General features: G+C 37.9%; 1 protein-coding gene and 1 long non-coding RNA gene across 2 annotated transcripts in view; both read right to left on the bottom strand.

Moving 5' to 3' along the window:
- Positions 1–8498: 8498 nt before the first annotated feature.
- Positions 8499–9231, bottom strand: LOC129727051 (uncharacterized). Its single transcript, XR_008728471.1, has 3 exons — positions 9127–9231; positions 8880–9067; positions 8499–8806 (listed from the first exon to the last, which is right to left on the bottom strand). It is a non-coding gene; the product is annotated as an uncharacterized LOC129727051 (long non-coding RNA).
- A 312-nt stretch (positions 9232–9543) lies between these two features.
- Positions 9544–12960, bottom strand: part of LOC129727046 (intraflagellar transport protein 46 homolog) — a 32758-nt gene continuing 29341 nt past the window's right edge. The window contains exon 5 of the mRNA XM_055684437.1: positions 9544–9849. Within this exon, the coding sequence (XP_055540412.1) occupies positions 9765–9849 (85 nt within the window). The 3' untranslated portion in view covers positions 9544–9764. The remainder of the gene's footprint in view (positions 9850–12960) is intronic.

Below are 12960 nucleotides of genomic sequence, written 5' to 3' on the forward strand. Positions count from 1 at the left end.
TGCGGCCATCTCGAGGCCGCTCATCTGAACGACCACCCGAACAACTCGATGTTTTTTTTTTTGCATGGACCCCACTGCGACCAGTAGCTCTGATCTTTTGTAGCATTGTCCGATCGTTTTTTTAGTTCGCATTTGTTTCCTTTTTGCAGTGTCACTTATTGAGAAGTTACTTGCTACGTGTTATAGTGCTTGTATTTACCCAGACTTACTATTCTCTTGACCTCTTTATCGACCTTATCATCGTCTTAAGAATTATACCAAGGTGCATAACATGCTATGGGAGTCCTTTGACATTGAATGGCTCGATTCTACTAAGATTCGTACCCATGATCACCCGTTGTCAAAGAGGACTCTGTAACCTTGCGGCTACGAAGCTTCTTAACCCGATGTTAAGCGTGGTACGCAGTTGAAAAGAAAAGAGGTTTACGAAATTTTGCCCTTTTTACCAAACGGAATTTTGACAGCTGAGGATACTTCACAGTAACGATATCTGACGTGAGTGAGCGCATGATTTTTCCTTTTTTTTCTAGGGCATTCGAACACACTTGTTTACCGCGATCTGGTGTGAGAGCAGGGATGCCAGGTAATATTTTCAAAAGTCTTCATGGTCCGCGAAAAAATGTCTTCCTACCCGAAGTCCGAAGGCTGAAAAAACTTTCCGGAAAATCGAAAATTGTCGAGCAAAAAAAAAATGGTCACCACTACACTAACGCAAAATTCGGGTCGTTCACATATTTTTCAATATCTTCACGTTGTCGTCACAAAAAAGGATGTCTTCATCGTACACTTAAAATATTTTTCACGTTATTGTTACGTGAAAGTTCCTATACTTGTTCATTTTCTATCATTTTGCATGATTTATGTGACAAACATAACATCTACGTAAAAATCTCATGCATACCATGGTTAATCACGTACCATCTACGTGAACTTGACAACGTCAAACAGGATGTATCGCGTGAATTCTCTGTACGAAAAGAACCAGAAATCAAAATGGCGAAGCTGTTGTCTGATTCTGAACATAAAACAGAATTTCTGAATGGCTTGCAAATAAGTGAATTTTCGAAAAATCCTAATAAACTCGAGACTTGAGCTTACAGGCTTCAGTTCAAATGTAAAAAAGTTACCTGAACAAAAACAGCTGCAGCGGACAATAACAATCCCGGGAATATCGTAATAATTATTCAGTTTTTATGTTGTTTTATTCATTTACGAATTGATGAATTTGCATACCTGAGTGATATCTGATAGCAATCACGTTTCACGAAATGTGCAATTTTCGTTCATTCCTCTCATTTTTATGAGCTAGGAAACGGGTTTTAGAAATTATCAGAATATGTTGCGTAATAAATCACTCAGGTTTGCAAATTAGTCGTTTAACAGTAGATGGCAGAGCTGCGATTAATCCAAGCAACATGCTGACTATGATGAGAGAGAAAATATCATCGCACTCGTTTCTTTCTCTCATGAAAAGTCAGCAACCATCGCAGTAAGCGTTGAGATCCGACAAGTGATTCAATATCTTGTCTCTTTTGTTGCCATTTTCGGCTTCTCATTGTCAATCGTCGTGAATATACAGAGTTCACTCGGAAATATCACTGCAATGCAAATCAAGGTGATTTTTGGAATATCAAAAATCGTTTCAGTAGCGTGATTATGTCAGTGCCAGCTTGAAGTTTGTTGCTATCAGGATTTAAATTTAAATTTGATCTGCTTTGCGGTCCGTGACGGTCCCAACTTAAGATATGGCCACCAATGAACTAGGTTAATAATTTCAAACCAGTGGTTATAGGTGTCGCTTGATGGGCTGCCACAACAACCCCGAGTATTCGGAACACAACCGAAGAGGTCCGCATTTTTACATTTTTCAATGAGAGGCTTGGTAGGATTTTAAGCACTGCTTTGATCATCGTTACCATGTTACTGAAACATATTCCGGCTATATATCCGAAACAAGTCGATTAACTCCGGCCATCCTCTTCGTTTAAAGAAAATATGAATGAAAACTAGGAGAAAAGCAAAACCGTTCCGAACCGAAGTTGAACAGTTTCAAAGTTGAACCGTGCCAAAATTTAACAGGATCTGTATATAAATATACATACCCATACATATTTAAAAGTTTTATGTTTTACGACCCGCGATTCATTTTTTGCCGCGAACTAACACTGTTTTTAGTTTAACCTACAACAAGCACAATATTCAAGAATCAATTTAATAAACTCATGCTGTCAAAAAACAAATAAAAATGCAATATTAATATATGAGATCATTTGAAAAATATTAATAGAATTCTTTTTATTACAATTGGTGTTATGAAGAAGCATATTCTCTACTGAGAATAAAAATGAATGATCATACAGATTCAATATGTACCAAACTAAAATACGCTCAGTTACAAAACGTAGTAATAGTTGTTTATTGACAATGCTTTTAGTCGGCGTGTTATCAAATGCTCGAACGATTTCGTTATTTCATAATAGATAGATTATTACTTCTCATATCGACTGGGTGTCAATAACTCAATCTGAGAAAACGGCGCTTAGTTCGGTCTGATCGCACGCCGACCATATATCAATATCATACATATCAATTGAAGAAAAATCATTGATTTTATGTTCGGTATCCTCATAACATCATGCTGTCAAAATGAACTTGATATTTCTGCTGGTTCAATCTCAGTACAGCCATACCCGAATGATCGAGAAAGATAGCAAGAAAAAAATGAGAGTGAGAGTTGACGCTAAGAGAATCATTGTAACATCGCAAAATCTTTTGTAATGAACCATGCATCGTAGTTGGCTGATTCTGATGTTGCATCATTTTGGCGTAATGTCAGTAGAATGATATTGACTTTCCGCAGCTCTGGTAGATGGATTCTACGTGAAACTCACATGAAATGCATGCATCTACTGAAAAAGTTTGAAAGGATAATTCATCTCACCAGGCCATGATGAACTCAAATGACAATCACGTAGAATCTACTAGAAACCAATGGTGGAAAATATTCACGTAACTTTTCCGGAAACTATAACTTGAAAAATATTTTGAATTTAGGCTAAATGTCTTCCAATCTGGCATCGCTGGGTGTGAGACGACCAACCAACTACCTGACACTTTCAGTACCTGAATAATATCAGTGCTCATTATTCCGTGCAAGAACAAGTGAAATTTTGCTTCACAGCAGTGTTCACAGCAAGTGAACTTTGTTTTTCCTTTCGGTTTATGATTTCTTTTTAGCTGCGTACTAGCTACCAGAGGAAATTTCATTGCCTGATTCAGTGCCTGAATTTCACATGGGATTGAGATAGGAAAATGAATTCCTTCTTTAACTGCATACTGCGCTTTAGTGCCGGAGCTAGTAGACAAGCTGCCTCCGAGCTATAAGCTGAATTAGGTTCGTTTCGAGTGAAACGAAGTGGACAGTCCTCTAAGGACGTTCACGAGTTTCACCAATGATATTGTATCTGATGTGTCTGAAGTGACAGAGTTCGACTCGTTGTCGGTGAAGCGGAATGAAGGACTGCGAGCCGAGGCAACTGGCAAGGCGTGCTAGATTTCTAAGCGTTCAGGTCATCTCATCAAGTTTTGTGAAGAATTTAAACGAATGAACTTCGCTGGGCGGTTAAGGGAGATCGGCAGGCAAAAACTCTGCGAATTCTGTCTGAACAAACACGGATATCCGATTCGAAACTGTCAATGAAAGCTGATCGTCACAGGAGCTGGAGATATCATGCGATTCGAGAACGATTCGAGGAAGGTGATATAGGAAAAGGAATCTCGGAAGAACTTCCCGCTGCATAACACTGGAATGGTGTAGAAACTACAGCTTTCAAAGCAGAATGTACGAGTTGCAGATATTCCGGTGCAAGATCCAACAATTCTCCTCGGTTTAGACAACCTGTACCTGTTCGCGCTGTTGGAGTTGCGGGTTGGAAAGCCCAGCGATCCGGTTGCAGCTCGATCGAGACTCGGTTGGTCGATTTACGTCCCGGAGAGGCGTGAGCCGTCTATTCATACCTATTTGAATTTGCATTCTGTACAGTAGTGACTAGTGAGTAACCAGAAGTTACACGACGTGATTCAAAAGCAGTACGTGATGGACGAGGCGGCGGTGACGTCTTTCGCTGTACCTGAGCCTACTGAAGAGAAGCGTGCACGAAAGATAATTGAAACGACGCAAACGGATTGAGATCCGGCGATGAAGCGGAAAGCAGCGCGCTCGGCGGTGTGGTATTTGCCGATCAACTTGGTGGTTACTCAGCTGCTTCGGCTAGAGGCGTATCGCTGAACTCAGAGCTACTGAAGGGGCCGGAGAGTTCAGGAAGCTTCGATGGTATTTACTAAATAGCACTAGTAGACGACTACTACGGCAGCGTAAGCACTGTTGAGCAGGCGATCCAGAAGGCTCAGGAGGTGAGATACACTCGCTCCCGTGGTGGTGGTCGAATTCGACGAAGTTTTTGGAGGCACTAGGCGAGCGCAGTGCAGACGAAGCAGGTCATTTTTCTCAAGATAAGGGAACGGAGTACGAACGCATCCTAAAGATCGTCTGGGAGCCGCTAGAAGACGCTTTCCGTTTTGCTACCGCGTCGAATGTAGTGATCTAGATAGTACTCAATAGCGCAGTGTGTCCGACGGAGCGAACAGTCCTCAGCTTCGTGGTGGCACAATTCAATCCTATGGCATTCCACACTCCAATCATCGTGTGCGGCAAGATGCTCATGTAAGAGGCGACAATATATTGAATCGAAAAACTTCAACAACAATCGAAACCATACCACCAACAGCAACAGTAACAAGACAACGAATAGTAATTATATCAACAACAACCACAAGTTCACACACACACTTACCAAAACGACCAGATCCGTGTCAATGGATCGGATAAACAATTACTGGCAACCGCCAAAGTTAAATTTGCCAGACCACCATCAACTATTGACCACCCTATAGCAGGCCTCGCAGTTCCAAATTTCATCAACTTCCGGAGGGGTGAAACCATAAACCCTTACCGTTCAGACAACCAGAACCAACATAATATTGAATCGCCACCAAATGAGAACACTACTTCGAAAGCAACATTAGAATCGCACCCAACATCGTGGTCGCTCGATCCCATGCGGCCTCCTGTTGTCAACCTAACACAACAATCAGCTGTTGGAGACGGGCGTTTTCTGAAGGCGCGTTTACGAGATCCAAAAATTATGCACCTTGTACGTCTTTACCTTGCGTACATGCATGACAAAGACCCAACGGTTTGCTACGACGGTATGACGAAAACCAGCATACAAATTACTTTGGCATCAGAGGGACTACCAGTAGCTGCGGAGGAGCTCAGGAAATTTTTCTTCGAGGTACATGAAGAATTCGGCGTACCGAAACAAGCGGCTTCCGAAGACCTTAATTCTTATAGTAGACACTTGAACAACCAGAGGATTCAATCCCTGCAACGCGCAAGGGAAAGTGCCGACAAATTTTATAGACCGATTTTTCGGAAATAATGACTCCCTTCGATGAGAAAGAGAGTAATTCAAGACGTGGCTCTGAAGAGTTTGTAATTTATTGCCAGAATTTTAACAAAATGAGTAGTTCAAAAAAATTGATATTCTTAGTAAAAAGATTAGTGGTTGTATGTATTCAATCATTATAGGAACGGAAACAAGTTGGTCTGAAAGTATAAAGAGTGAGGAGGTTTTTGGAAACAGTTATCAAGTATTCAGAAGCGATCGTGATCTTTTGTTAACTGATAAAAAATCTGGTGGCGGTGTACTAGTAGCCGTCAAGACAAAGTTCGATGCAGAGTTGGTCCCAACGATGAAGTATAAAGAATTTGACGATGTTTGGGTCAAAACTGTATTAAACGGTCAATGCCACATTTTTGCATCAGTATACTTCCCTCCACAATTTGCAAAAAAAAAAAACAATATTATGAATTATTTTTAGAAACCGCCAACTCAGTAATTTGTAACCCTGACCCGGAAATTAAAATTCATATATACGGCGATTTCAATCAAAAAGATGCAGACTTCATCAAGGACTGCGATAACGAATCACTGTTGCTTCCTATAGTAGGAGATAACGAGGCACTACAGCAAATTTTCGACACGACCAGTCAGATAGGATTATATCAAGTAAACGCAATACGAAATGAACTAAACTGTTTTTTAGATCTCTTGTTCACAAACTGCACTGAAGATTTTAGCGTAGATAAAGCCGTTGATCCTCTATGGAAAAATGAGAAATTTCATACAGCCATTGAGTATTCATTGAACATAGATAGCACTAGATCACGTCCCAATGATAGTGAATTTGAGTATGTGTATGACTTTAAAAAAGCTAATATAACAGAAATCGACCGTAAACTCAGTGTAGTCGACTGGCAATCACTTCTGCGAGGCAAAGAGGATATTAAAAAAGCCGCGAATACGTTTCTCTCTCTATTATACGAAATTATAAATGATACAGTTCCTAGGACGAAAAAACGCACTAACTTCTGTTTCAAAGATCCCGTATGGTACACGCAACAGATCAAAAACTTGAAAAACAAAAAACAGAAAGCCCATAAAATGTACAAACACCATAAATGTGAGACCAATCTGGAACGATACAAGAACATATGCAGCGAACTAGATGCAGAAATCTCATTAGCTTATGAGAATTATAACTCTAGGGTAGAAAGTAATATCAAATCTGATCCAAAGCAGTTTTACCGTTTTGCAAAGGAAAAAATGAAAACTAATAATTTTCCTTCACGCATGCATTTTGAAGGTAACGAAAGTACCGAGTCTCAGCTTATTTGCAACCAATTTGCGGAATTTTTCCAGACCGTTTACAAAAACCCGGATGAAAATAGAGATTTTAACTACTTCACGCATTTACCTGAATGTACCAATAGTGTATCAGTTCAAAATATAACTGTTCAAGAAATATTAACATCATTAGAATCCCTAGATGCAACTAAGGGTGCTGGGCCAGATGGAATTCCACCATCTATTCTTAAAACATTTGCTTCTTCTTTTGTAAAACCACTGTTTTGGCTTTTCAATCTTTCAATCAAAACAGGTGAATTTCCTTCCATGTGGAAAAAATCATTTCTCATCCCGATCTTTAAGTCAGGTAAACGCTCTGATATAAAAAATTATCGCGGCATAGCAATCATCTCTTGTATTCCGAAACTATTTGAATCAATCGTTAATAAACGAATTTTCGAACAGGTGAAAAATAGTATTACAATCAACCAACATGGTTTTTTCAAAGGAAGGTCCACAGCTACTAATCTATTAGAATTCGTTAATTTCACACTCGCTGCAATGGATAGAGGTAACTACGTTGAAACATTATATACCGATTAGAGTAAAGCTTTCGATAGAGTCGATATAACATTACTGATTTTCAAACTAAAACGCATTGGACTAGATAACCAACTCGTGAAATGGATTGAATCTTATTTGACGAACAGAACACAATTTGTCCGTTTCAAAGGCCATCTCTCTGATCCAGTGAAGGTAACATCTGGAGTTCCGCAAGGATCACATTTAGGACCCTTACTATTCATTTTGTTCGTTAATGATGTAACCCTTTTACTTAACCAGATCAAAATTTTAATCTATGCCGACGATATGATATTGTATATGGAGATTAAAAACCAGTCTGACCTCGAATTGTTTCAGTTGCAGATCAATACCTTCTATACTTGGTGTCTGAAAAGCTTACTTGATATAAATATTAAGAAATGTAATGTCATATCATATACAAGAAAACTTTCAATGCAAACTATGAACTATTACATAGACTGACATCGACACTAATCAGAGAAAAATGAACTTGAATTTTTGTAGATCTTTTTCAAATGCCAATTTCTACAGAAAGAAAGTTTAATCTCTTTTATGATCTTAAGTGCAAAGAAAGAATGTTGTCTTTACCTCCAATGCTTTTTTTAACGGTTGAAATCTTTTTTCCAGATTTTATTGATGGTTTTGTTATATAGGACCTATGTTGTTTTCCTTATCAAGGACCTATTTGATTGGTCTCTTAGTAAATATTAGCGACACATTGGATCTTTGATTTAATGGCTCCAAAGGATTAATACGAACTAATATATTTTTATGATTAACGTATGATATTCGAATTCGAAATTTATTTCCATAAAAACATTATTTACCTTTTTAAGGGTTTTTTTTTATTTGACCAACATTATTCTTACATAAAATTCTTCTTTGTGGATTAAAATAAATAGGAATCCAGTACCCACTTAATCATGAAGGCAGGCGGTGGCAGTGTAGTGGTCTATGAAATGACCGCAAACCCGAAGTGGGGGATCAAATAGAAATTGAAAATGTTAAATTCAATCAAGAAGGGAAATGTGATATGTCATGCGATGTGAAAATATCTAATATACCTAGTTTTTTTTAAAAAAAATTACAAGAAACGTAAACAACTTTTATGGTATATTTATTTTAATTTATTATTGTGAGATGGTTGCGGGCCGTACATCACTGGAAACGACGAATAACCACCTGAAGTTGTACAATAAACACTAGCATAGTAAATAACACTATATGCATGAAATGAAAACCTTTAACAACAGAAACTTGGACAGGAAGCCCACGGCTTTCATCTTTGCTGCTTGACGTGAAGGGCTGATCGCGACGTGAACGATGACAATGACATGGTTGAGGGGATCGATCACTTACGGCAGAAGTTTGATCAGCACGGCCACGGTCTGTGCTGCCTGACGTCAATGACTAATTACGACGTGAAACATCATAATGGAGACGAAAACGATTACGGTGTGAGTGCGATGAACCTGACAAAATCGTGTTATCAAGAAAATTAGTATCCCATCCAAACATGATAGAAGCTTTCGCATGAAATTTTACCACAGAGAAAAAGAACAATCATGAGGAGTTGAATGGCTATTCTCTAGGCTGTTGGAGTGGTGACACCGACTACTGATGGCATAGACTGGAAAAAAAGGACCAGGACGAGGTGAAACTCCGTCAGTAGAACGGTAGTGACATGGCCGGGGATGGTATTGACTGTCGAATGACGAATTAACATCTGAAATCTGTTTTTAGTTTTAAAATTTAGTTTAATTTTCACAGAAATTATGGCATTAAATTTTACCTTCACACAAATCGCTATAAAAGATTTCCATTTGATTTATATTTTTTGGACTTCGGCTGGCGTTATCTGCGGCATCTAGCATAACGAAATATAAAAAATTACTCAAGGAATTCCAAAATAATTCTTCAACTTACCGAGATTTGACGAAACGAATTCCATTTTCTTTTTTTCACTTCGAGGTACGAGGTCCAATTTGTTTCTGTCAAAGTTTTCGTTTGAATAACAGATTGGCCTACTAGCAGGTAAAAAGGTCCAATCAGAAAGCTGTGCGATATTGTATTACTTTTCAAATTGGACGTTTTTTTCGCCCACACTGATTTTTTTTTAGAAATCAAAAAGCAATTTTTTCTTCAATTAGCTTAAAGACAAGAAGCTGTTTAAAACGAATACGCATAAATTGTATTTTGTTTACAAATGTCAGATAGGACCTTTTGAAATGTTTCTCGAGAAATATGCGCTGGTTATGAGCTGGTCAAAGGTGGCTCTGTTAAGTAACTGTCAATCACGCACCTGAAGCTTCGAGTTGCTGTCCTTGAAGCGCGACTGGCACAGACGGTTATCGAGAGTTACAGCTTGAAGATTGAGCAAGTGGTTTAATGGCTCGACGCAAGTGTTGTACTGTTATGGATTCTTTCCGATCAGCGTCGATATAAGCAGTTCGTCGAGTTTCGAATTGGCGAGATACGGCGCCGGACGAAGATAACGGGTAGACGCTGAGCTGAGCTGTTGATAGAATATAAATAATACATAATGTTAAAAAACTATCCAAAACCTAAATGTAGAGAACTGATAATGCTTTATAAAATAAATACACACAGAGAAAAATTTGAACAAGCAAAAATTTAAATAAATAAATTTTGAGTTTATAAACATAAAATAGGATCAAATTAAATCAGCGGAATCATTGAAAAAGGTGAAATCAAAAAAACTTGATCTTCAAGAAATTTTTTTGTCAATTCACTGTCCTGAAGTTTCGCCTAAAATTTATACTTAAACTATAGTTTTTAGGTGAAATTGAGGAAACAAAAATATGGTTTCTGCGCTACAATTCTCTCGATAATGTGTAGGCTAGAATGCATACAAAGATATAATAAAATTATAAAATCATTTAATAGACCTTATTTGAAAATATAACTTTCCACATTCCATGTGAAAGCTGTTTAAAGTTTCTTAAATTTGCAAGAAATGCAACAATATTATCAAAACACCAAGAAAAACTAACGCTTCCTAACTCTGCGATTAATTGTCAAAAAAAAAACGGAAATAGCACCAACATTGTAAATACTACAAGGTATACAGCCCTAGGGTTGTATGAAATGGTGACGTGGGACTAAACACTGTAAATAGGGGATTTTTTGTTACAAAATATACAGAGTCTGCAGACAGAATCAATGTGTTTGCTCAGCGACTGTACGTATTTTTATTTTCAGCCTCCCTGCAAATCAATTTTTGGAATATATTCAACAACACTCAAAAGAATATCATTTATATTTGGCGATATTATGCCTGTAGTATTTTTTTGTGCAAAAAATATGTATTTGACAAGGCACAAGCATATCGTGCTTGTTGAAGAAGCACAGAGAATTTCTCGTAATGCGTCAAAGTTAGAATTAACTCTATATCCTCAAAAACCAAATCCAATAATACTTACGTTATCATAATGAATGGTTTTGTCTTATTTAACTTTAATTAAATCAAATCTATAGTACGGATCTTACTTTCAAAATAATATGGAAGCCCTTACAAAGGTTCATCAATTAGCAAACAGAAGAAAATATTTTAAACAAAATTATTAACAAGTTCCAGCAAAAAATCGTAGCAATCCACAATTACATTTTTTTTTTGCTTGACAATTTTGTTTATTTGCCTACAATTACATTCGCTGTATTACGGAGACAGGAAATATACGTTTATTATGGTAAAGCTTAGAATAATCATATATCATCTAACAATTTTGAAATGTAAAAGAGATTCTGTACGAATCTCACTAAATAAACAAAAAAAAAATCACAAGCATTCGCAGGCTCTTACTCTTCTATAAATGTATATATTTAGGAATTTACTCTTTCGATACTATCCGGTCAAGATTATTTAGTGAATATCGAAGATAAAATTAAATAAATATCCGTTGCAAAAATTTACAATTCTTGTTGAGTAATTTATGGCAATCATATTTATGAGATAAACTTTCAATCACCATCAACAGCAGCATTGCAGTTTTTCCTCAATTGCATACAAATAGAAATGTACGAACAAAAGTGTACCACTGCAATACGAATAGTACCGCTGCAGTACCTGCGGTTCTTCACTCCACTGGTACTGTTGCTTTTACCGGTATATTTTCTTTCAAGACATCAGTTTTTATTAGGTTCTTCAGAACCTAACACGCAGGTTTAGAAATTGTTCAAGGATGGGTATTGTTTCAAACTTTTAGGAAAACTTTTACCTTCGAGACATTGACCTATTGGGACGGGGAGACTCTGTCAATTTTTATTTCGAAATTGATACAGGGAACGGATGGTGTCCATTCACGTTGTCTGTGCTAGGAATGCTCGCATGTAATTGGTTCACTATTGACGTAAATTTGTTATTGAAATTTTTCATCAATTTTACCGCTTAGCAATGAAATTAGAGTGATAATTAGCATATTACAAAATTGTTATACATTTTATCTATCCAAAAACATATTGGTTATTATTATTCATCATGTGGTTATGCTGTTATTATCGTTTGAAATCTGACGCAACATTTGCCCGTTTCATTTCCAATTTTACAGAATGCATCCCAGTATAGTAAACAAAGACGTGTCCCACGTCAAAATTGCGAATGCTAAAACGTTGATGCTTATCCTTTTCTGGCGTTCGCTTGCAATTTTTGTTAAACCAAACCCAAATCATGGAAATTATATACATTTTGTCGAAAAATAAATCAATCCACTTGCATTGATAATATCGATCGTCAGTCACAACCCACGCTTTCTCTGAGGTGCACATGAGCAATTTTCATGTCACATCTCAGATCCAGCTTTGGCAGAATCATTACCGTATCAGTTAATTACCAAAATGAATGCTTTTTCGTCTGCTCCGCTGCTGGCATGCCAGTCTTGTAAGCATAATGAGAAGAATTGACAAAACCACAAACCTTACAGTGCGGGTTTACTACCACCCATATGTAAGACAGCCACAGCAACACGGTAATTTAGGAGGAAATATTTTTGGTAGGTACTCGCTCTAAGCAAATCTTAAAGATTACACTTAAACGTCTTGCATGGCAAATAGGGCCACACATCGGTTCAAAGCCCCCTTATCTCTCTCTCTTGTCTTGGTAGGGGTGCAAACTGATGCCGTCGAAATTTGTTCTCACCCTTCTGTGCGTCGAGATTCATTCAGTATCTGTCTGTTGGTGCCGTTAAAATCTGCCTAGCGAGGTGTTTAATTTGTATCATCAATTCCGTTACCTGATAGGAGGCCGACGGTAGTTCGACATTGCGCCTCAATTGGAAACACAGTGACCTTTTCTTCGGGGTTCGTTTTTTTTTATTATTGTTGTTGTCGTTCGAGGTCCGTTAGCTGACCCTGCGCCGCGTGCTTCTTCGTTCGTCCGACATAACGGGAAAGGGTTAGAACTGGTTTTGAAGATTTCCGTATGTAAATTAGCGTCCCTTTGCCCGAACGGAGGACATCCGTACCGGGCCACGGGAACTGGTTTTCAACACTGATGGACCTAAGGGGGTATTTTGTTCTGATACAGGACACTGGTTCCTGGTCACGAAGGTAACATGTTGATAGGAGGAAAAAAAAAGCCGAAAACCGGTTCCCACGTGATGAATTGTTC

Source organism: Wyeomyia smithii, chromosome 3 (genome assembly GCF_029784165.1).
Source record: "Wyeomyia smithii strain HCP4-BCI-WySm-NY-G18 chromosome 3, ASM2978416v1, whole genome shotgun sequence".
Lineage (NCBI taxonomy): Eukaryota > Metazoa > Arthropoda > Insecta > Diptera > Culicidae > Wyeomyia > Wyeomyia smithii.